Source organism: Meriones unguiculatus, chromosome 18 (assembly GCF_030254825.1).
Source record: "Meriones unguiculatus strain TT.TT164.6M chromosome 18, Bangor_MerUng_6.1, whole genome shotgun sequence".
Lineage (NCBI taxonomy): Eukaryota > Metazoa > Chordata > Mammalia > Rodentia > Muridae > Meriones > Meriones unguiculatus.
Genome location: NC_083365.1, coordinates 5,748,343 through 5,773,824, shown reverse-complemented (window position 1 = coordinate 5,773,824; position 25,482 = coordinate 5,748,343). Strand labels below are relative to the sequence as shown.

Genomic DNA, 25,482 nt, shown 5'->3' with positions numbered 1-25,482 from the left:
TTTGGGAGAAAAGAGTTTATTTTGCTCACACTTCCACACCATAGTCCATCAATGAAGGAAGTCAAGGAAGGAGGGAACCTGGGGGCAGGAGCTGGTGCAGAAGCCATGGAAGGGACCACCAGCCCGGGGATGGCACCACCTACAATCTCCTGGGCCTTTCCCCATGAATCACTAATTAAGAAAATGCCCTGCGAACTTTCCTATAGCCCTGTCTTATGGAGGCATGTTCTCATTTAAGGCTCCCTTCTCTAAGATGACCCTAGCCTGTGTCAACTTGACATAAAATTAGCCAGTACCACCTTGAACTTTTCCTGTTCCACTGGGTCAGTACTTCATGGATTCAGAACAAAGCCACAGACTTTCATATGACAACTCCAAATCAGAGTATAATAAAATAAGAATTTTCTTATTCTACCCCTTTTCCCTCTTCCTCTCCCTGAGGGGCCAGCTTTCAGGAGTCCTTTCTACATGTGGACTCAGGGATCAAACTCACATCTCCAGGATTGGTGGCACTTATCTTTTACTTGTTGAACCATTGCTGCTACCTAGATACCTTTTGGCCTGGCTAAATTTTTTTTTTAAATTTATTTATTTATTATGTATACAGTATTCTGCCTGCATACCAGAAGAGGGCACCAGATTTCATTACAGATGGTTGTGAACCACCATGTGGTTGCTGGGAATTGAACTCAGGACCTCTGGAAGAGCAGCCAGTGCTCTTAACCTCTGAGCCATCTCTCCAGTCCCCTGGCTAAATTTTTAATTTAAGTTTTATATATTTACTGTGAACTATAAATACATTTGAATATATAGATATTAGCGCACATAAAATTGTACTATATTTACATTCCCTCTTTTTTTTTTTTTTTTTTTTTTTTTGCCAATCCATCCTTGTTATCCCCCAAATTCATGGCTTTTTTTTTTTTTTTTTTTTGAGGCATGGTTTCACTATGCAACCCAAGCTGGCCTTGAATCTACAGAAATCCATTGGCCTCTGTCTCCTGAGAGCTGGGATTAAAGATGTGCACCACTGTGCCCATCCCTCCTCTTCCTCGCTCTCTCACACATACAAGTAACTATAACCTGCTGAGTCCATTTAGTGTTGTTCATTGTATTTTTGTTGGGCTGACCATTGACTGGTTAGCCACTTCGAGGTTCAACCCTGAAAAGGTAACTCTTTCAGCAGTCCTTGCTCGGAGCTTTCCATCAGAGGCGGGCCTCCATCGATGCCCCTCATCCACACTGGCATGTCAACTGCTCAGGTCTTGTTTGGCTATATTAAGTCTCATGGGGGCAGCTCCCTGTCATATAGAAAACAGAATCTCAAAGCAAATGTCCTCATCCTCTGGCTCCAATCTTCCTGCCCTCTCTTCCTCAATATTCCCTGAACATGTAGGAGTTGTACTGTAGATGTATTTTCTCTGTATTTTCATCAATTGTGGGTTTCTGTAATGGTCTCAAATCTGCTTCAAAATGAAGCTTCTCTTTTGAGGGTTAAGTATTTAGGATGCAGCTGGAAATTATACTGGTTGAAGAAAGTGGCCTCTGTTGTTTATCCTAAAAGACTTGAGCTAAGCCTACCTTAACCAATAGTTAGGAAGGATATCACATACACACACACACACTCAGGAACACCTCACACCTGGATTACAAGCCACTTGAAAAGGAGTCAACTGCACCAAGTCTTCTTGTTCTAGTCACCCCTGTAGTTGACCTTGGTACATTCATTGTCCTGTGTCCTGTTTTTTTTTTTTTTTTTTAGTTAGGGTTTCTCTGTGTAGCCTTGGCTGTCCTGGACTCGCTTGGTAGACCCAACTGCCTCTGCTTCCCCGAGTGCTGGGATTATGGCATGCACCACCATGATTAGCTTTTGTGTTTTCTCCATGTGTAGCTTCAGAACTCAGTATGTAGCAGATGACATCATTTTCATTTGTGTGTCTGTGTGCATGTATACTACATGTAAGCAGGTGCCCAAGGAAGCCATAGTAGTTCTCCTGGGCTGGTTACAGGTAGCTGTGAACTGCTTTGCATGGGGTGCTTAATTCAGGTCCCTTCTCTCCTCTACAAAAATCAAATTCAGGCCTGATGTCATCAGGTACCATCACCTTCTCAACAACCATCCTAGCCCTATCTTTTTGGTTTTGAGACAGGCTCTTATTACATGGCCTGGAACTCACTATGTAGACCAGGCAAGCTTTGAACTCACAAGAGACCTACTTGCTCTGCCTTCCCAGCACTGGGATTAAAGGGATACACCATCATGCTCAGCTTATGCTTTACTTATTTATTTTGGATTTTCAAATCAGTATTTCTGTTATAGCCTTGGCTATACAGGGTTTCTTTGTGTGGCCTTCACTGTCCTAGAACTCACTATGTAGACCAGGCTGGCTTTCAACTCAGAGATCCACCTGCGTCTTGAATGCTGGGATTACAGGGGTATGCCACCATGTTCAGCTACAAAACTTTGTTTTTAAAATTATCTTTTAGAAATAAAAAATGAGCTAGAGGGGCTGGAGAGATGGCTCAGAGGTTAAGAACACTGGCTGTTCTTCCAAAGGTCCTGAGTTCAATTCCCAGCAACAACACGGTAGTTCACAACCATCTATAATGAGATCGTGTCTGCAGATACACACGCAGGCACAATGCAGTATAATAAATAAATAAATAAATCTAAAAAATGAGCTAGAGATGCCTTGGGGGTTAAGAACACTTGTTGCTTTTACAGAGGACCTAGGTTTGACTCCTAGCACCCACACAGTGGCTCACAACCATCCATAACTCCAGTTCCAAGGAATCAAGGAATCTGACTCCCTCTTTTGACCTCCACATGCATCAGGCATACATGGACAGTACATAAAGGGAAAAACACTCAAAAATAAATATTGAAAATTAAAACATAGCCAGGTACATACAGTGCTATACACCTGCAATCCCAGCAAAACCAAAACACCAACCAACCAAGATTTAATATGTGTGTCTGTACATGAGTCCCCACAGAGCCCCGAAGAGGGTATTCGATCCTGTGATGCTGTTGTTGCAGGTGTTTGTGAACTGCCGGATTCAGGTGGTGGGATCTCAACTCCTATCTTCCAAAAGATTATGAGCTGGGCGTGGTGGCACACACCTATAATCCCAGCACTCAGGGAGACAGAGGCAGGTGAGCTGAGGCCAGCCTGGTCTATAAAAGTGAGAGCAGGACAGCCAAGGCTACACAGAGAAATCCTGTCTGGGGTTGGGGGAGAGAACATTATGAGCTCTCTCTCCAGCTCTCACACAGCAATGAGTCCAGTATATGTTATGAGACCTGTGGTGGCTATTCTTGGTTGTCAACTTGACTAAATCTGTAATTAACTAAAACTAAAAAGGCTGGGAGAGATTTTTAAAATTAATCTGAAGTAGACTTACCTTTGATCCGTATCTTTTAAGGTAGAAAAGATTCACTTTTAATCTGGGCCATGTCTCCTGGTGGCAGCCTAGAGGACATGAAGAAGGGAGCTTTCTCCTTGCCTGCTTGCCCACATTCTCATTGGCAAGTCCATGACCTCACTGGCATTAGAGCCTTCTTCTTCAGGATTCCAGCATATACAGAAGACCTGCTGAGACATTAGTCTCATGAGCTAAATAATTGTTGGATTCTTTGACCTCCCACTGGTAGAAAGCCATTGCTGGACTTGCTGGACCACAGCCTGTAAGCCAGTCAAATAAATCCCCTTTTATCTACATATGCATGTATGTATCTATCTATACATCTACCTTTCCATACTATAAACTGAACCCTAATAAAAAACCCTTGTCTCAGAAAAAAAAAAAAAAAGGGCATACGGGATCTGTATTGTGGTATACCCCAGCACTTGGATGGCAGATACAGGCCATCTCCATGCATTTAAGGCTAGCCTAGACTGCACTAGTTTCAGGCAAGTCAGCCAACGCTACACAGTGAGACTCTCTTTAATATTTTTTCTAGCCTGAAACAAACAAACAAGGTACCATTGATGACAATAAAAATGAACAGCTAGGAATGGAGTGCTCAATGGTTAGAGCACTGGCTCCTCTTCCAAAGGGTGCATAGCCAGTCAATTCCCAGCATGCACATGGTAGCTCACAACCCTTCACAATTCCAGACCTAGAGGACCAAATGCCCTCTTCTGCATTCCTTACACAACAGGCATGCTTATGGTACACAAACATGCAGGCAAAACACTTATATGCATTAAAAAAAAAAAAAAAGGAACTGTTTCAAAGGAAAAAAAAAGGTATTTCTCTGAGAGGCACATGTCACTTCTCAGTGTTCCACGTTGTGACTGAGTCTCAGTAGGAAGCTCAGGCTGGCCTGAAACTCACCATGTAGAACAAATGATCTCTGACACAACAATCCTCCTGATTCAATCTCCAGAGTGCTAGGACTACAGGTGTGCATCTCAGCAGCTGGTTCAAGACTGTCCGATCAGGTTCTGTGCTTGAAGAGTGACGGCTCAGAGAGTTCAATGCCCTTTCCGCCAACTTAAGTATCCAGAGAGTCCATTAGATTTACATCAGTGCATGATAACGGGCCAGCAAGTTCAGTGGACAGCTGTGGGCTGTAGAGACAGCTCAGTAGAAGAGCACTGGCTGTCTTGCATAGCACCTATGTTCAAACGAGCATGGCAGTTCATAACCTTCTGTGACTCCAGTTGTAGGAGACCCAATGCCCTTTTCTGGACTCTATGGGCAACAGCCATGCATGTAGTGTACAGACATACATGCAGGCAAAACACTATGTGAATAAATCATCCTTAAACACACACACACACACACACACACACACACACACACACACACGTGACTTTTCACAGTAGAGATAAGCCAGTAACAAGAAATGTTTAGCAAGTGTGTGAGCAGGGTTTCCTGTTTGATTACTCTGCCTTAGTCCTTTAAACAGCTCTGGCTGTCCTGGAATTCATTATGTAGAGGAGGCTGGCCCCAAATTCACTGAGATCTGCTTACTGGGATTAAGGGCATGCTTCATACACCTGGCTGCCTTATTCCTTTGAGACATTGTCTGTCACTGAACTTGAGCGAGGACAGGGCCCAGCAAGCACTAGTGAGCCTCCCCCCCTGCCCACCCACACAGTGAGGGAGTTTTTTTATGCAGGGGCTGGGAATTTGAACTCAGATCCTCATGAATGTGCAGCAAGAGTTCTTACCCCCAGAGCCACCTCCCTCATCAAAGACTTTTGTTTGAAGATAGTAGGAGTTGTGTCAGGTTTCCTTCCTATCCCCAGGGTCAGAAGCTTCCCCACTTGCAGGAGGCTTCTAGATCAAGGGTATTTGCTAGAAAGAGGTGATAGCAAGTCTTCTTAAATGTCCCCCAAATGCAGTAACATTTAGGAAAACAATTCAGGCTAACAGCCAACTATGAAGAGAATACAGTAAGCTCACTAGAGGCAGGAGAGAACAGAACACAAAGTATGTAAAGAGTATACAATGCCCAGAAAGACGGTGTCCTAAGGCAGAGGTCAGTCTAAGGTATATCACCAAGCAAGGAAGACAGGCAATGAAAATGAAAGGTCAGAGCGAGGAAGAATCCTCTGCAAGGGAGTGACTAAGCACTTAGAAGTTGAGGGAACGATTTATTAGTGCAGTGCACACCATGGACAGCACATGCCGCACAGAGAACTGCAGACACCGCTGCAAAGGGTGGGAAGCTTAGTCTCCTCTCTCTTCTGAGAGGAAGGGTGGAACAGTGTAGGCCTGGGCAAAGCAGGCAGAGGCAAAGAGGAAGAAGAAATGCAATAACCAGACCACATATAGCAGCCTTTTCACATTCCTGAGCTCAGTGCCCTGGAGCTGGAACATTCACCTTTTCCTTATGGTCCTAACTAATCCCAAAGGAGCCATGACTGAACTAGCCAGACCAACCTGGATGGAGCTCCCAGAGAAGCCACAGTTCTGTGACGGGGAGCTATGATCCCTCCAACCCCACGCCCACCTGTGCTTTTAAAATAATCACAGCTACTATTCCTCCTTGCTCACTCTACCGGCCGCTCCAGGGAACCCAGCAATGACCCGGGACAGCCTAAAATGGACCCCAGGTCCTTAGGTAGACTTTAGTTAGGCTGTGTATTCGGCCTGCTTGGAGACAAATCTAATTTGCCTGGTGAAGGTTAGAACCCACATAAACAGAAATTTCCTCAGTAAACGGGAGAAGAGTTGCCTTCAAATGTATATGACACTTAATTCTAGGGCTTCACAAGGAGATTCTGAGGGGGTGGGAACAAACTTCTTCATGGGGCACAGGTCTCAAAACTGGACTGCCACAGCCAAAGTACCTGTCTCAAATAGGGTGATGGAGGGGAAGGTCCGAGCAGACATCAAAGATTGTGCTGAAAAGAAAACATATAAAACAGATCCTACCCAGCCCCACCCTACCCAGCATCCCCACAATATGAACAGCAGAAAAAAAGGTTTTAAGTTTTGTTGATTTTTTTTTCTTTTCTCCTTTCTTAAAAAAAAAAAAAAAGTAAATAAATTAAATTGCCAGTAATGTGGCTGTGCTGGAGAGAAGGGTAGGCACAACCAAGCCATTCTATGAAAACAAGACCAGGTAACAGACGACGGGATTTGTGACTCCGCAAACAGAAACAAACAACACCAAAGGAAATCAAACTAAGTACAATCAGAAGGCTGAAGAGGGGCCTAAGGAGGCACTACAGACATGCCACAGAGGCAGTGTCCACCCTAGATCAGCAGACAGCAGCTTCCCGCTGTGTGTGAACCTCAATGGTCTCAACCCCAGCCCAGCCCTGCCTTCCCCTAATTATGAAAAAGTGTAGGAAAGAGTAGTTCAAGTGGACATCTCAGCATCCCACCCCATGCTCCCAGCAAGGCCTGCACCTTCAAGGTGGGCTGGAGAGGGGTGCACTCCACAAAGGTCTTCCCCAAGGGCTGTCAGTGATGACCACCAAGGCCCTGGCGCCTCACTAGTCACTGGGAGTCTGGGCACACCCTTAGCTCTTCTGCTGGGTGCCTGCTCCTCAGAACTGCTCTCTCAATGCTGCATGGAGTAAGCAAGCCTGCCTGCTCGGACTCCCTAGTTTTGGAAGAGAGGGATAATTAGATATTCCTCACGCCACCCTGATCCTCTAGGGAAAACAAGTTTTTTTGTGCTTTCTGAAAATATTTGGGAACCAGGGATCTTAGGCAGGAAAATACAGGAAGTGAGGATTTTCCCACCCAGACTGAAAACGCACGGACATTGTGGGGGAGGAATATAGGCAAAAGGCAGGAATTTGGGTCCATTCTCCCCAACCCCCCTCCCGGCCCATGCTGAAAGGCTGAACAAAGTGCCCTAAGGTCCTTCGTGCCAGAAAAGCAGGGAGCATGTGGCTCAATTACAAGCCGTGGTGTAAGGACAGTGGAGAACTCAGGGTTCAGCTGCCAGAGCGTGGCTTTTTCCAAGTCTCCCTCTTCCTGATAGCCAGTTTTGCTCTCAGATCTCCTCCACACCATGCGCAAAGATCATGACGAGCCCTGGCTCCTGCACCATGTCGTCACCCATGTGCTGGTTGTCACAGGCCATCACTACCACAGCCTGCTTGCCAGGGATGCGCTTGGCCACATAGTTCTCATAGTAGCGCCGGTTCATCTGTCTCGTCTCTAGTGTTGCCAGACCCTGGGGCCAGCTACGTTCGTGGGCATTTTCAATCAGCTCATTGACAATAGAGGCTGGGCAGCCACTCTCCACCAAGGAGCGCTTGATGACAGCCTGGAGCACAGCGTCAGGGGTGGAGATCATCCCTCCCCAGCGGGTCACTCTTGCAGGCTGCAGGGAGTTCACCCACCTGTGGAAAGGGGTTGGAAGGTCATGCCAGCTCTTTCTGCTTTGGCTTTTTCTCCTAACAGAAATGACCACCCACTCTATAGGCCACTCAACTTTCTTTCTTTACAACATTGGTCCAGAAAACCCCAATCTTTCCCTAGTTGGGTCTGCATAGGTCACATCACTCACATATTCAATTCCACGAACCTAGACTGTTGTTATTCTTTGAAATCCCAATGCCAGCATAGTGCCTAGCACGCAGCAACTGCCCACTCACACTGTCCTGAAGGAAGAAATGTAACCTCTATACTGTGGCTCTCTCAGGACTCTTTGCTCTCTCTCCTTCTACACTCACATTTGGTCTGTCACATATAGGCAGACCAAACTGAAAGGACCTTAGCCTTCCTTCCCTTATTCACTGGCTTCTGTTTGCTGCATGTCAAATGTACACACTCTGCCCCTGCTCCTCTTCATGTGAGGTTACCATTCGGTCCTGAGCATCACAAAGCTCCTAACATGTGGTTTATACATCATGGTATTCAGCTAATTCTGGAAAAACTGCCCCTCCATCCACCCCAATAAACAACAGATCTGCACTAGAGCTGAGGAGTTTGTTCCCCTTCCTGGCCCTATTCTATCTCTGATTCCACATCCTGAGTGACTCACTCGAGGATCTCGTTGTATTCGATTGTCTCCTCCAGGTTCTGAAGATTAGGGTTGACACTGCGGATTGCTCGCATATATGCCTTCAGCAGCTGGATGTCCCGCTTCTGTTGGGTGGAAGGAGGACCAGAGAGGACAGTTAAGCCGAAGAGCAGGTGTGAGAATGCGGCACTTGGGAGGTCTGAGGAACGTACACTACAAGCTTCCTCAGGAGAACAGGGGAAGGACTTAGCAAAGTGGCTTCCTGAAGAAGACACCCCACGAGTGTCAGATGCCTGAATGAGTGAATGAAATGAAGGGAAGTGAGCACATCTCCAAATGACCTCTACTAAACCGTAGGCACAAGCATCTGCTCGTCTAGGCTACTGAGCAGGACATAAGGCCATGGTGTTCATGTGGTGTTTGTGATGGGCAAGAGATCATTTAGAGGTGCACACAGGCCCCTCACGCTCGGGGACCCACCTGTTCTGCCAGCTGGTGCTTGTGTTCAGCGGATGTCTTCTCCAGCTCTGCTATACGCGTCTGCTGCTGCTGCACCACAGTGCGCAAGTGCTTAATGCAATTATGGTTTGGCAGCTCATCTTTGGGCATCTCCAGGCTGCAGTCCAGAGTGGGACAAGAGCAGGACAGGCTATTCAACAGGACATGAGGGCTGATAGCTTATTCTGTGACATAAACTGCTGAGTGAGCTTTCTGTTCCTCACACTTCTAATCATCTTTTCAGACCTTCTTCTCTTTGCTTTCTTTTTCCAAACATAGCTCTTGCCCTTATACAGCATTTTACCCTTAAGACATAGTGCTGTGGAAGAGCCCACCAACAAACACTTTGAGACAAGGTCTCACATAGCCCAGACTGGCCTCCAATTCGTGCCAAGAATGACTTTGAACTTCTGATCTCTTACCTCCACCTCCCGGTGCTGGGGTTGCAGGTATAATCACCGAGCTGTGGATGTGGTGCTTTGTGTACACTAGGAAAGCACTCTGCCAACTGAGCTAGCACAGCCCCACTCCCTCCACTGATAGTCTTATGTGCTTTTAAGAGCCAGCTTGGGGGCTGAAGGAGATGGCTCAGAGGTTAAGAGCACTGACTGTTCCTCCAGAGGTCCTGAGTTCAATTCCCAGCAACCACATGGTGGCTCACAACCATCTATAATGAGATCTGGTGCCCTCTTCTGGCATGCAGGTGTACATGCAGGCACAACATTGTTTATATAATAAGTAAATTAAAAAAAAAAAAGAGCCAGCTTGGTTCTTAGGACCTGTCCTAAGGTAAGAGGGAAAGTGCTGCATCCTGTCGGCCCACTGTTACAGTCTACCTGCACACACTCCTTCTGAGGAGTCCTACATCACTGCTCCAGGCTTGAATCAAATACTTCCCACCTCACACAGATGGAAAATAGGGCACAAGGGAACATGAGAAGTCAGAAACTGGAACAAGCAGCAGCCCAACAGAGAGTATATTGGACTGGAGAAAAAAATAAAGTGCTTTGATTGTCAGTGTTATCAGGTCACTGGATTGCTGTCCTCTTTCTTTTAACAATGTGAGAGCAAAATGATAATAGTTAGAAAGTGGAGATCTGTGGGCTGGGAGCCAAAAAGGTCAGGAGAGCTCCTTGCCCACAGTGCAGCTGGGAAGGCCCTTGTGACCTTCCCAGTGGAGGGAGGAATGGAGTGGAGGAGGAGTCTCACCCACAGCCCTGCTCACAGGTCACCGGCCGCTTCGGGTTGTGCTCACAGTCACTGAGGTGGGACATGAGGTTGTCAAGCCTGACAACAGCACTGCAGCCGAACACAGCGTTGTCACAGGCGATCTGCAGCTTTGACAGCATGTTCCGCATGATCCGAGGTACTGGGCGCAGGTGGGCAACCGTGACAACGCTGCGGTCTACAGGACACGTTTGCTGCTGGGAGAACCACTGCGTGATGCAGGCATTGCAAAAGGCATGCTCACAATGAGGCGCCTAGAAGGGACAAGAGGGGCAAAGGGGACACAAGGAAATTAGGAGTCGCTGAGAGGGCCTGGATTCCACAACAATGAGGTTAATCACGGCTCAGAGCAGATTCTAGGACCACAGGTCCAGGGCTCAAAGTAGGTGGCAGATCTGTCTGAGGCACGGTATTTTCAGGTTAGGGTTCCTGTGCTCCAGAGTGCAAAGGAGTTGTGAGACAAGATAAACAAGCAAAAGGTTATGTAACAGTAAGACACATAAATAACATTCCAGGACAATAGGGCGACAACAGAAGGCAGCCAATTACTAATTGCTGACAGGACTGTATAACGTAAGTCCAGAAGAAGGTAAGTTCTTTCCAGGCAAGGCTGACGAGACCACAGCAGATGCTTACAGAGAGGGCAAGTTTTATACACAGGTCTTGAAGAATGACTCAGATGCCACTTAGGGAAGGGCAGAGCCTCACTAAGCACAGCCAAAATTAAGAGAGTAAAAAAGCTGCTTGTGGCTTACAGAAATCTCGTTAAGCACCTGCTGTAGATGGCAAGACCTTGCCTCAGAAAACAAATGACGATGTTGAGGTGACTCAACAGACAGAAGTACTTGCCACCAAACCTGAAAACCTGAGTTTGATCCCTGAGATCCACATGGTAAAAGCAGAGAACTGATTCCTGCAGCTGCTGAGCCCCTTGAGTTCCATGAACTGCAAATGTATTCATCAACACACACACACACACACACACACACACACGCACACACACACACACACTGAATAAATATGTTAAAAAAATCCAGGTGTGGTGGTGCACACCTCTAGTCCCAAGCACTTGGGAGACAGAGGCAGACAGATCTCTGTGAGTTCCATGCCAGCATGGTCTACAGAGTAAGACCTTGTCTCAACTAACAAACTGTCCCAAACTGTTTCAAACCTCAAACAAACAAATGGCGTATGGACAGATGGCTCAGCAGTTAATAGCACTTGTTAGTGTTCCAAAAGACCCAAGTTCAGTTCCCAGCACCCACATGGCACCTCATAACAACTTCTAACTTCAGTTTCAGAGGACAGTTCCTTCTGACCTCCCCAGAACCTACACACGTGGCTTACACACACACAATTTGTTTTTTAAATTAAAAATGAAAGGAAAACAAACAAAAGACACAACAAGGCAGATAGGAAAAGTCAGGAAGGTAAGAGACTTCTGTAGACTCAAGTTCTTTACCATGTGGTGGCTGGGAACTGAACTCAGGACCTCTTGAAGAACAGTATGTGCTCTTAACCTTTAAGACATCTCTCCAGCCCTGATGGATGACCTTTCAATGAGGTATTGCTGCTACACCTGGGCTCCTGAATAGGACTAGCATTTTCTGTGGAATGACAACTGTTCTCAGTTTCATAAAGATTGTGTATGTATGTGCATGTGCATGTGAACAGGGGTAAGGGCGTCTTCCAGCACTCAGAAGGCTAAACTGAGGTAGGAGGATCCCAAGTTCAAAGCAAGTTGGATTATATAACCATTCCGTTTCAAATCAACCTCCACCTCACTGCCCCCCCCAATATATAAAAAAATGTTGTTTCTTGCTTTGGGAAGGTTCCCTGATCCCTGTGAATCCAGTGATAGGCAACAGTCTGAGCCAGGTTAACTTTGGATTTACTGTGTGTGCCTATAGCTGAGTGTGTGCAAGTGTTCACAAACTGTGGAGCATGCTCGGAGGCCAGTTCTCCCCTTCCACTGTGGGCTCCAGAGCCTAAACAAGTCGTCAGGACTGGGCAGCATGCTCTGAGCCACTGTGCCATCACACTGGCTCAAAGTTCACTGTTTAGAAACTCAAAGTGGGTGCCCAGCTGATAAAGATGCAGAGAACCAACTCCCACAGTGTCCTCTGACCTCCACACGTGTCAAAGCACACTCATGCCCATACCACACACACAATAATAAATGTAAGTGTAATTTAACGTGTTAACTAAGAGGATATCAACATACGATTCTTCTCAAAACTTTCCCCCATATGTATGTGTGTGACTTTTTGTTTATTTTTTTCAAGACAACGTGTAGCTCTGGCTGTCCTGGACACGCTTTATAGACCAGGCTGGCTTCCAACTCACAGAGCTCCACCTGCCTCTGCTTCCCTGAGTGCTGGAATTAAAGGTGTGCACCACCACTCCCAGCCTCCCCATCTTTTTAAAAACAAAGTCACAAGTAGGCCATCCTGTCCTTGAAATACTATGTAGGGAAGGCTTATCTTGAGAGCTGGGCTCATAGGTAGGTGTCACCACATTTGGGCCATCTTAAAGTCTAAACATACTATCTAAGAAAAAAAATTCTAACTCTGTTTTCTTTTCTCCGTCTCTTTTGCTTCTAACCAGTTTAAGCTCCTACAGTATCATCTCTTACCTAATTTGTCAAGTATGCTTTCCAACTGGTTTCTCTTGCCTCTATTATCAGCCTATCAGTCAGAACAATCACTTCAAAGTACAAACTAGGGCTGAGGTGATATCTCAGTGGTAAAAAACCTGCTTAGCAAGAACAAGGCCCTGGGTTCCATTTCTAGTACCAAAAAAGAAAGAAAAAGTGAGTTAGAGCCCTTCCTTCCCTCTACTTACTTGCATTCTTCTATAAGATACTAAGTAGGGAGGAGCTGGTGAGATATCTCATAGGACAAGGATACTTGCTGCCAAGCTGACGACCTGAGGTCAATGCCCAGGACTCATGCTATAGAAAGAGAACTGACTTCCGTAAGTTGTCCTCTGACCTATGTGTGCATGTGTTTATTGAGTTTATTAAATGTAAACTTAGTGAGGATGCTAACTAAAGGGATACCAAGTGAACTAATGAAGGCTGGGCATGGTTGCATGCACATACAATCCTCAAGCTAGAGAGGCTGGTCAGGATCAGGAATTTGAGAGCTGAGCTGATGTAGGACACAGTGTGGAAGGAGAGGGGTGATTTCCTCAAGGTGTGCTGCCTTCTACAAACACACCACAGCACATGCACACACACACATACAGATATTTTTTAAATTTATCTTAAAAAATATTATTGTGTGCATATGGGGGGGTACAAAATGGAAGAGTGGAACAGTGAGACAGGCAGGTGCCACAAGATCCAGGATTGAACTCAGGTCACGTTTGCTTGCCAAGAGCTTTTACCCACTTAGCCATCTCACCAGCACACAAAGGTGAGTCCTTAGACGTGAGATCCTCTTGCTTCTTTCTCTCAACACGTTTAACCAGACTGACTTTTTAAAATTTCATTTATTTTATGTGCGTAAGTGTTTTGCCAGCAAGTTATATCTCTGTCTGTGCATGCCTGATATCCTTAGAGGCCAGAAGAGGGCACTGGATTCCCTACAACTGGAATTACAGAGCTGTCTCTAGATGCTGGGGCTCCAACTCCGACCCTCTCAGTCAATTATCTAAACCACTGAGCCCTCTCTCTTGGCTCCTGATCTTTTTATTTTTATTACAATTTTTTTTTCATAGAGGATTCTGAGACACCACAACTAGACAATGTGCAAAGAGTTAGAGACCTTGGAACACTCCCTCTTAAAAGGGATGTCTTGATCAAACCCCTCCACCCAGAGCCTAGAGAACCCTGCAGAAGAGGAGGTGAAAAAACTTTAAGCGCCACTGGAGATGGAAGACACCAAGGAAGCAATGCCATCTAGACACAGCAGGAGTGAGGCACACATGAGCTCAGACTCTGGAAGCTCAGCATAGGTTGAAGCCAGACTCCAACACTTCATAGGGAAAAATGGACCTGAGCCCATCTCTAACCCAGATGCTATCTCCAATTGATAACCAATACAGAAGAAAAATTAGTTTTTCCCATAACCTTTAAAAATGTATTTTTATTATTTTTAATTATGTATGGTGTGTACATGAGTGTACCTGTGTGTACATGAGTGTGGGTGCCTGAGGAGGCCAGAGGTTCGGAATCTCCTTAAAACTGGAGTTATAGACAATTGAGAGCCACCAGACATGGTTGCTGCAAATTAATGTTGGGTTCTCTGGGCATCAGAAAGTGCTCTTAACCACTGGACCCTCTCTCCAGCTGCAGCTTCATTTTTTAATCATTTCAATGCATTACCCATTTGTACGTAAACAGCTCAGTGCTAGGACAAGTGCACACAGGCCCTTGAAAATATGGCAACTATCACCAAGGCCACCTGCCTACTCCCTGAGGGGGTTTAATGTTGGAGATGGGTGGGTGCTTTCTGACATGGGCTCACTGACAACCATTCATCTCTCAAGTGACCTGCGTTAAATGAATGACAGTGGCAGAAAGCAGACAATACCCGGGCTGGGCAGGAGGGAGCAGGATGCACCCTTAATCTCTCCCTACCTTCCCACCCCTCGAGACAGGGTTTCTTTGTGACTTGGCTGTCCTGGACTCAATTTGTAGACCAGGCTGGCCTCAAACTCACAGAGATCTGCCTGCCTCTGTCTCCCTGAGTGCTGGGATTACAGGTGTGTGCTACTGCTCCTGGCTTACCTTACGACCTCTTGACACCACCAGATACTTGCGTCATACCCATCTAATATGCCTTTAACAGAAAAAGACTAGAAAAACATAGAAAAGTTCCAGGAATGACAGCTACTGGAGTGGAGTTTGAACTTGAGTCTGCTTAAATCTTGTTCCTTTTGGTGGCTGAAAACTGGAGAGAAAAAAAAATCAACTCAAAAGTCTCAAAGGAAGCCCGTGAATTGTCTAGAAGTAGCAGATGAGTTGACTTCAACAAGTATCCTGGTTTGGAAAACTATATTATCTCAGTTGGCCAAGTAGCAAAAGTAACTGGTATTTGCAATAACGCTCATAAAGGATGATGTCCCATGAATGTCATTGCCAGTGATTTACCTCACTACTTGCCTGGCTACCCAGAGAGTCTCAAACTTGTCCCAGGAGAAAAAATTACTCTGGGCCTTGTCCAATCGGTAGAGGAAATGACCTACTGACCCGGAAGCTTTCACATGAAATGCAATGTGCAACATCAAACCTTTTCAGTAGATCCTGGGAAGAAAGCAGAGCCCCATCTGTTGTATGTTAGACTACACGCAGACAAGGGAAAGCGCCAATTACAGCAGCACCACACTCTTCAAGTGCAATGAGAACTAAGTCTAAGTCTAAGTGTAGGTCAGTCATGGACAGACAGAGATCTCAGAGTTCCTGTAGAAGCAACTACTACGCCACTGTAGGAAGAAACAAGCAGCTGACCACCCAACACCACAAACATGGTGACCTCAGGACATCTGAGCCCAACTCTACACAGACTCCAGAATGTCATCATTTTTCTCGTAACCACAAAATATCTGTACCAAAGGTCTATTGGGGGTAGGAATGGGAGTAGAACACAGGGACTTCCTTCCAGAACTTTTTGGTAATTCTACTGCCATCTACCCCACAAACCTGCCCTCAGACCCACTCACCTGTACAGGCTCCTCCAAGACTCCACTGCAAATAGGGCAGATAAGGTCCTCGTCAACATCCCCCTGGAAACGGGTTACATCATACCCCATGTCTCATCACTGAAACCCACGTCCTGAAACAAGTTGTAGGAAAAAGAGATCACTTCAGAAAAAGCCACATCTATGTGGTCAAAGCATGGGCTTACTGCCAAAATCCATTCATTTATCTAACAGATATTCACTGAGAACCTAGTTACATGAGGAATAAATCCAGGCAGAAACAGACATTACATAAGCACACATATAAATTACAATATAAGTTTCAATAGAGGTTTATAAGGAGAGGACTCCTAACCTAGGCTGAAAGAAGGGTGGTTCTGATAAGTTTCCCAGAAACGTGTCCTGTGGGACAGAAGAGCTAGATATGTGGAAGACTGGGACAGAGCATAAGGCCCAGACAGGCTCAGAAAAAAGCTGGCCTGAGGGGTACAAACAACTGTTAAGACCCAAGTCTGAACAGGCAAGCAATGACCAGGCCATCAAGAGTCCTATGTGGTATTTGGACTTGTCACTGACACCATTTCTCCTTTAACATCACTATGTTGCTGGGGATACAGCTCAGTGGTGGAAAGCCTGTAAGTATGAGTCCCCGGGTTCAACCTTCAGAATCAAAAACAAATGAACAAACTCAAAACTCGGTGTTATGATGCACACCTGTGATCCCAGCTCTGAGAAGGCAGACAGGTTCAAGTCCAGCCTGGTCTATATAGTGACTTGCAGGATAGCCAGGGCTATATAGTCAGATCCTGTCTCAGACAAAAATAAAAACAGAACAACCTAATAAAACCTCCCTCTGTGTCAACAGGGGAGAGCTTGGAGACAAGAACTCTAACCCTAAACTGGAGGCAGGAGACAAATGATAAGAATCTGAGCTAAGTGGCTGTGAGGAGGAGACAGAGACTCAGAACAGAGACTCAGACAGAGACTCAGAAGACAGCACTGCTGCTGTGCCCTGTCTTTGAATTGCCACAGATCAAACCCAAAGAAGTCAGTGAACCATGTCTAAGACCTCCCTGTATTCATCCAACTGGTGGGCTAATTGATCAAGAGTACCTGATATAGGTACAGCCAATCCATTAACCTGTGACATTCTTGAAGACTGATAGTTAGCTCTCAGGGATTTACAATCAGACCATCCAGTTGTATTTTTCTTAATAATTTATTATTAATGTGTGTAGGATGGGGTTATGTATGTCACAGTAGGTACATGGAGGTCTATAGTGGTTTGAATGAGCAATGTGACCCATAGCGTCAGGCATTTGAACACTTAGTACCCAGTTGGTAATCTCTGGGGATGTTATAGTCCCACCCTGTTTCCTACTGTTTGCTCCCCATTCCCGTTTTCTCTGATCGAGGGTGAATCCAGCCACCCGCCTGCTCCCACTCCTAAACACTATGGACTCCAGCAGCAGAAAACAACTGGACCTCTATGCTTCGGTAGTTTATATGCTCCTGACGCTTTTGTTTCTTCAAACATTTATTTATTTTAGGTAAATGAGTTCTCTATCCGCATGTATGCCTTCATGCCAGAAGAGGGCATCAGATCCCTCTATAGATGGTATACGAGCCACCATGTGGTTGCTGGGAATTGAACTCAGGATCTTTGGAAGAACAGACAGTGTTCTTAACTGATGAGTCATCTCTCCAGCCCCCAACTCCTGAAGTATTGAAAAGTTTATATATAAGCAAAAGCAACATCTCGGCATTCCCTAGGAGTCTGTGAGGGAAGAATGAAGTCAGCAGTGTGGTGCAAGGCACTGCGCTGCATACCTGCACTCTCAGCGCTCAGAAGACACAGGCACGTGATCTCAAGCTGGGGGTCAGCCTGCTCCAGAGCTCCAAGCTACACAGTAAGACTATCTCAAAAACAAAACAAACAAAAAACCAAATCAAGAAGCTGGAGAGATGGTGTAGAAAAATCCCTAGGGCTTGCTGGACAGCCAACCCAGCCAAAACAATGAGCTTCAAGTCTCAAAACATGAGGGAACTGGGGATAACACTGAACACTGACCTTTGGTTCTCCACACACATGCTCAAATGCATGTGCACACAGTCAAGGTTCATGTGTCTGTTGGGTACATGTGTGCCTGGTCTTTCCTTCCTTCCTTCTTTCCTCTTTTTTCTTGTTTTGTCTTTTTTGAGTAAGAGTTTCTCTGTGTAGCCCTGGCTGTCCTGGAATGTACTATGCAAACCAGGCTAGCCTCAAACTCAGAGATTCACCAGCCTCTGCCTCTGGATTAAAGGTGTGCACCACCGCCACATGTGTGCCTGTTCAATCCTCAGCATCACAAAAATAAATAAACAAACAAATGATCAAAACCTTAACAGTTTAGTAAAACAACCTTTCTAGGTGCAGGCTGCAGGTATACTCAGTGGTAGACTGCTTGCCCAGAATGTATAAAGCCCTGGACTCAACCCCTGGTACCGCAGAAATAAAAATGAAAAATCTTTCTAGCTAGTGTAGGAAGAAAAGCCTTTATTCCTAGCACTAGACAGGCTTGATGGAGGTGGCTTGCCATCCTGTGCTACAGAGTGAGCTCTAGTCCACCCTAGGCTAGACCCCATCTCAAAAAAAGACATCCTCCCCCTTTCTAACCTACAGCACACACACTTGGTAACATCTCCTGAGCACCACCTACATACACATCAAGAAGTCTGGTAAGTCCTACCTTCTCTGAAGTCACTGATGGAGTTAACACAGGAAAATGGATGCCTGAGAGAAACATCCTACACAGCAATATTAACCCTAACCAAGACTGAAATAGGTTCCAGGATTATGGGGTATATGACCATGTTGTCTTTGGAGAACTGGGACTTTGGAATTTTGGGCTAGAAAAGCCATTGAGTGTTCAAAGCTTGGTGAACCAAAGCTTGGAGGATATGAGTGTTGAGAGAAACACAGATGACAGAGGCCTGTCTTGTTAAGTTCCAGAGAGAAGTCTGGGAGTCACTTAGACTCTATCAGGGTCATTGCATACTTTGAGTTTAGAATCTGTGGTTCTGGTCAGCTGGGGCTGAAAAATTGGCTGTGATTAACAAGAGGCCAGAACCACTAAAGTAAAACCTTTACTTTATCAGAATAATTGATGCTGGTTATCTGGAGCTGAGAAATCAGCAATGATTAAGAAGAGACTAGCATCACTGACGTTAAAGAGATCAGGCTGCCCTTGAACTTACAGAAATTCACTTGCTTCTGTCTCTTAAGTGTTGGGATTAAAGGTATGTGTCACCATGCCCAAATATTAAATCTTCCTGCACAAATATGTGAAGCATACACATTCATTCTCACATGCATGCACACATGCTAAGAGATGCATCAGATCAGCCATTTAAATCATGGTTTATATTTTGAGGTAAATGGACATGCTGCCACCATTCTTGACAAATGGATAAGGGAGAGTCAGGGGTAAGTGTTGTGGTCGCTCTCCTCTACATCCTCCATCCAAGCCAGGCTCAACTACTACAAAAAGATCAAATAGGCAAATGGCTCTAAAACCTGCCTCCACCTAAGGAGACAGACAGCTCAAAGCCAAATAAGTATATGAGCATTCTGTCTTCATGAATACCAGAAGAGGGAATGGATCCCATTATAAATAGTTATGAGTCACCATGCAGATGCTGGAAATTGAACTCTGGACCTATGGAAGAGAAATCAAGTGCTCTTAACCACTGAGCCTTCTCTCCAGCCTCAAAGCCAAACTCCTGTGCTTACCCACCAAAACTCTTAAAATAAGGCTAGTGAGATGGCTCAGCACATTAGAGATCCTTGCTGGCAATCTGGAGCCCACATAATGGAGGAAAGGGAGAGGCAACCCCACAAGGTTGTCCTGACTGACACACATGCACCTAGGCACAGCCCACCACATCATGCACACACATGCTAACAAAATAAAAATTAAAACAATTCTGAGTTTGAGCCTTAGCTCTAACGCTGTCCCTGACCAAATGTGCTCTCTGGGCTTGGGCTTCTCACACTGTGAGACATGAACATCCTGGCTATGTAATTTGCAAAGGGCTCTACAATTTCTCTGATCCTATGATAGAGAATATAAAACAGATATTAAGCAGCAGTTATACTTACAGAGGTACCTAGCTCTCCTACAGACAAGCCTCCAGCAACTCTCCTGAAAGTGCTTTTCTCTTTTGACAGGAAAATCCTTAAACTGAAACTTCTCCTAAAACTGTTTCCTCCCTTGTAAGATGGAGGAGTAGGGCCACCTGGGTTCTAAAGTTCTGTTTAGCCCTAGAATGCTAGAATCTCTATTAACCAGGATATTTATTTATCTAGCTGTTCTTTTTTCATGTTGTTGTTGTTTTTTCTTTTCCGATAGGGCCTCACTATGTAGGCCTTGCTAGCCTCTCTGTATAGTCCAGGTTGGCCTTGAAGTCATATCCATTTGCCTCTGCCTCCAAAATGCTGAAATTAAAGTTGTGTGTCATTATACCTGGCTCAGAGGATCTTTAAGGTTGAGTTTCTTGAGTATATTTAATTTGAAATTTTTTCTTTTGTGTGAGTGATGTATGGGCATTTGTGTGCTGGTGACGCTCTGGAACCCACCTGTCTTTAAGCCCCAATGCTTGGTTTACATGGTTGATGAAGATCTGAACTCAGGTCCTCTTGCTTTCAAAGCAGAGCCTTATGCACCGAACCATCTTTTCGGCTCCAATTTAAAATTCCTGAAGAACAATTCAGAGGACCTACAGTTCTTTAAAAACCCATCTAATGCCAGGCAGTGATTGCTACCACCTTTACCTACTCTTTTAATCTCAGCACTCAGAAAGCAGAAGTAGGCAGAGCTCTGAATTGGAGGCCAACCTGGTCTACAGAGTTAGTTCCAGGACAGCCAAGGGCTACACAGAGAAACCCTGTCTTCAAAAACAAACAACTCATCTAATGCCTGATATAAGACCAGCTAAACTTCAAAGGGCAGCAGGGACTCCCAGTTCCACCAGCACTATTTGTGTGATTAACCCAAATTTCCTCTTTATCCTAATTATATAATCTTCTTGTCAACAGAGACTTGTAGAAGAAAAGAGGAAATGCAATCAATGTCTTCAAGCTAAGGCACACGTATAGTCCAGTGACTGTACAAGATTAAAAAAAAAGAAGCTAGGCAGTAGTGGGGCACACCTTTAACCCCAGCACTTGGGAGGCAGAAGCAGGCAGATCTCTGTGAGTTTTGAGGTCAGCCTGGTCTGCAGAGTGAGTTCTAGGACAGTCAGGGCTCTGTTACACAGAGAAACTCTGTCTCGAAAAAAAAAAAAAAAAAAAAAAACATAAAACTTACTATCAACAAGATAGAGACATAAACAGGACAGCATGCACTAAATGTAGAAAGGTTCAAGGTACCAGGTGTTCAAGGTCAGAAGGAACCTTGACAAGAGAAGAGGCAAGTCCAAAAGGAGATTTCCAAATGGGGCTCTTTACCTTCTAAGTGGTGGGGGCAGGGTCCCTGTTTAAAAGGTTCCAGCCCCCTGATGCCTCCACTCAGTGCCACACAGGAGATGCTCCAAGTATCCCATCTTGTTGGTTATTCTCCAATTGAGTCTTTTTTCCTAGTGACATGTTTCATGCCAAGGGAACGGTGTGATGTCACAATCAGGAGCATTCTATTAACAGGAACAAGGAAGAAAAAAGTAAGTCAGGGCAACTACCTCCATTTAGCAGTGACAGTGGACAGACTTGGAACCGTGGGTGGGGCATCCAGGTAGAGATGATGGGAAGTCCTTTCAGGACCACAGGTTTCTTCACTATTCTACAAACTGGAGGGGCATTCTGTCTAGTAGAGTCAGACACAGCTGAGGAGGGGAGGAAAAAGCAAAGGTGGAGAAGAGACCTACTGGAGACAAGATTTGTTAGCAAATATATAAAAAGGAAAAAGGAGAGCTGAGGCTGTAGCTCAGTGGTCCAGTGCTTGCCCGGCATCCACAAAGTCCTGAATTTAATGCTAGCAGCAGTGTACACTAGGAGGGAAGGGATATATGCCTACAATCTTAGTACCCAAGAGACATCGGCAAGAGGGCCAAAGTTCAAAGCCAGCCTGGAGTACATAGGATCCTGTTTCAAAAAACAAAATGTGAGAAGAGTCCTCCCCTATCAGTGGACTTGGGGAGGGGCATGCGTGAAGAAGGGGGAAGGTGGGAATAGGAGGGGAGGGGGGAAGGGTTTATGGGGAGATACAAAGTGAATAAAGTGTAATTAATAAAAGTTAAATTTACAAAAAAAAACCCACAAAATGTGTGTGTGCTATAAATACACACATTAATTTTTCAAATTATTTTGACCTCATACATATGGCTGTACAGCCTGCACACACGTCTGTGTACCACATTTGTGGCTAGTGCCAGAGGAGGCCTGTGTGGATTCCCTGCTACTGGAGTTACAGGTAGTTGTGAACTGCCTGTGGATGTTTGGAATCGAATCCCGATTGCCTGAAAGGGCAGTCAATGGTCTTAATCACTCAGCCATCTTTCTAGCCCCTGTATATATATATTTCTTTATTCAGCACACATAACTATGAGCAATGTTGAAAATTCCAAAGTGGTGCTCCACAATATATGAATCCATAATACTTTCCCTGTACTATCCTTTAATGTTTCCAAAGTGCTTTCAATTATATTATTTCATATGAAAAGAATTCTGGAGGCCAGGGCTGGTAGCCCCTGCCTGTAACACCAGCACTTAGTAGGTGAAGTAGAATTCTTAGTTCGAGGCCAGCTTGGGCTATGTAGCCAAGTTCCAAATCTTGTCTCAAACAAAAACAAAAACAAAACTGGGCTGAGGTGCAGCTCAGCAATGGAACACTTACAAGGCACTGAGACCCTGTCCTTAGCACCATACATGATAGCGCATGACTATAATGCTGGGACTTCAATCAGAAGAGTGTCAAGCCAGCCTGGACTACACAGAGAGACTCTGTGTTGATAAATCATTAAGAAAAACCTCAAACATCCAGTTCCACTTTCCACATGGAAAACATTATTTCACACACAGACACTCAAGAAAGTTGCTATAGATGCAAAGTGGGAAATACCTCTGAAAGGAATAAAGCTTTAAAAAAAGAGAGAAGAGGGGTGGGGGCTGAGAAAGCAGGCAGTACTCAGAAACAGAAAAACAAAACGTTAGGTATTGTGGCTCATCTGCAATCCCAACACCTGGGAGGCTAGACAGGAGGATCACTGCAGATTCGAGGCCGGCAGGGCCTACTGTGTGAAACTCTTAAAAAGTGGTGGTGTTCCAAGGTGGGCAACTGCGGAGGTTAGAAAGCAGTAAAACTGGGCTGACTTGACTCATGCCTGCAGAGATGAAACTAAGACCAAATTCCAAGGCCCTGAGAGTCCAGAGTCAGTGATACACAGGGCAACTAATCAAACTCCTTGCCTCACTGTCATATGCGAATGAATAGTTCAAGCGCTACCCTGGGATAAGTTAGCTTTGTGATAACTTTTATGCTCGCCACCTGAGTCTGGGACAGCTCTCACCAGTTTGTTGTGGTCATCATATACATACATATACGGCATGTATTCTCGAATGGATGAGAGATGAAGGGACCTGGCATTCCTCTTCACTGTGGTCCAGAGAGGAGTGACAGCTGATGCTCCACCACACTATTTGACTCCCCCAATAACTCAGAATGCTTGCTTCCTTTGAACAACACCCCATTTCCCAACAATCTGCCACACACACCTGAACCTCAAAAAAAGCTTCTAGGAGCAGGTACTAGTGGCTATGATTGGTCTCCTAGGGACAAGTTTCAGACACAGAAACCAAAAAGCTTCCCATACTGAAAAAATTAACCTTTCATAAAGTGGACCAGGTGTTGTGAGCCAACCACAGAGTCAGGAGAGGACAGAAAGGTCTGGGATTCCAGTCCTAGCTCTGGCACCCACCAATGTGACAACTTCAAACAAGCCATGTAACCTTTTTGTAGTTCTCAGTTTCTCCAACTGTCAAATTGAGAGGATGACACTTGCCTTATCTTACATATTGTCCTGCCAATCAAATGAGATAATAAATATGAAAGCATACTTAAGACTGTTATTAGTTGTAGCAACAGAATGGCAAAATGAATTCACAGGCAGAGCCAGTGGGAATGTTTGAAACTACTTGTTCCTTCCCTTCAATTACTGGGAAGTAGGCCCTCCACAAGGTCCACTATTGCACCCCTCACCTTCCCTTGCACTATCCCATTCTTTCTTGGGAGACGCTAGTAGCCAGCAACCCTGTTATTAGCTAAAGCTATCGTGTAAGAAGTACTGCCAAGATTCTCACGGGTCAGTCTCCAAGAACAGTGGCCTTGGTAACTGCTCTTTTGCTACCAGTTGAAGTTAGTTTGTTAATCGGAAAATTGAGCTGATCCAAAACACCCTCATCTTTCTCAGATCTCTCCCCTGACCCTACGCTCTCTACCCCCCCGCTGGGATGTGCTTTCCAGGGCATAAACTGAGTGGATGGATCCTTCGGGCGGGGCTGCAAATCATTCAGGGGCAATGTAAGAGGAATGTAAGAGTCCTCCACGGAGGGGTGGGAGGGGAGAGGAGCCGCGAAGGAATAAAAGAGAAAGACAAGGCTGCCAAACACAAGGCATGGGAAAGAAGCCAAGCTATGACGCTTGGAGGGCAGAGGTCTGGCTTCCGTGGTCCCTGCCAAGGATAGCCCCCGGAACGTTCCCTCCTCGCCTCAAGGACCGTCGTCAATCATTGCCATTTAAACCCCAGCCTGAGCGGTCTACTCCTCCCGGGTCCTTAGGCCGACTCAAGGCCACTCCCGCACTTGCCAAGGCTTCCTTACTCCAGGCACCTTCCCAAGCTTCAGAGCCCCCAGCTCATCTCCGGACTCCTCCCGGCGGGGCTCCCTTCCTCCATTTTCCTCCTCCGCCTCACCCTTCCTCTCGACCCCCCTCACCTTCGACCCTGGCGCCGATCCACGGGGACCTCGCCCCCTCCGCTCCCCTCCCCTCCCCTCCCCTCCCCTCCCTCACCCTCGCTCAGAAGCTCGCTCAGGCGCACTACGCACCGCCCTGACGCGGTCCGGGTTCTCCTGACGAGGGGGCCGTCTGGACCTGCGGCCTCCGTGGCCGGCCCTCAGCCTCTCCCCGTAGGGAAGGGGAAGGGGAGGATGGGGAAGAGAGTGCCGACCACTCCTCGCTGTCTGGGCCTAACCCTTTGCCACGCCCACTGCTGCTACGCAACCGGGCGGAAGCGCGTCATCAAGCTCCGCCTCAATATTTAACTCGGCTGCGACCGGACGCTCCTAGCGGTGGGCCTAAGTGAGTCCGGGGCTAGCTCGGCCTCCGCTTTGGGCCGGAAGTTAAGGGCAGACTCCAGCGGGGACCTTGTAGCCATTTGGGAGGGAGTACTCTATGCTCGTCAGATGTGACGATCTGGGGCGACCCTGGTGTCCTGCCCTGCAGAGTCACTCCGTGCTGGACATTGCTCGTCTAGGCCTGATGCTAGAGCTGATGCAGCTCTGGGGCGAGATCGCCGCGGGGCAGCTGATCTGCAGGGTGACCTGCTGTCCTCCCAGCCCCTCATTTTCCAGAGCTGTGGTCAGAATCCTGGAGCCTCCCGATCTTGTGACTCACAGTCACAGGAATGGTTACTGCAGT

At 46.1% G+C, this 25,482-nt stretch overlaps 1 protein-coding gene across 8 annotated transcripts; it reads right to left on the bottom strand.

Moving 5' to 3' along the window:
• On the bottom strand, positions 1–25,068 carry Rnf41 (ring finger protein 41). Of its 8 annotated transcripts, none has more exons than XR_009587509.1 (9): positions 24,891–25,068; positions 21,303–21,484; positions 17,645–17,730; positions 15,836–15,948; positions 10,151–10,422; positions 8,924–9,059; positions 8,465–8,568; positions 3,406–7,820; positions 1–1,301 (listed from the first exon to the last, which is right to left on the bottom strand). XR_009587509.1 is itself a non-coding variant. In XM_060372176.1 (8 exons), exons 4-8 carry the CDS (start codon positions 15,923–15,925, stop codon positions 7,469–7,471), a joined length of 954 nt encoding a protein of 317 aa, XP_060228159.1. In that variant the 5' UTR covers positions 15,926–15,948; positions 17,645–17,730; positions 21,303–21,484; positions 24,856–25,068; the 3' UTR covers positions 1–7,468. The 8 variants fall into 8 exon arrangements, 5 of the variants coding, with proteins under 5 accessions (XP_060228159.1, XP_021510478.1, XP_021510476.1 ...); XR_009587511.1 differs by having other exon boundaries at positions 1–3,596; positions 4,342–7,820; XR_009587510.1 differs by having other exon boundaries at positions 1–3,593; positions 4,342–7,820.
• Between the last annotated feature and the right edge of the window lie 414 nt (positions 25,069–25,482).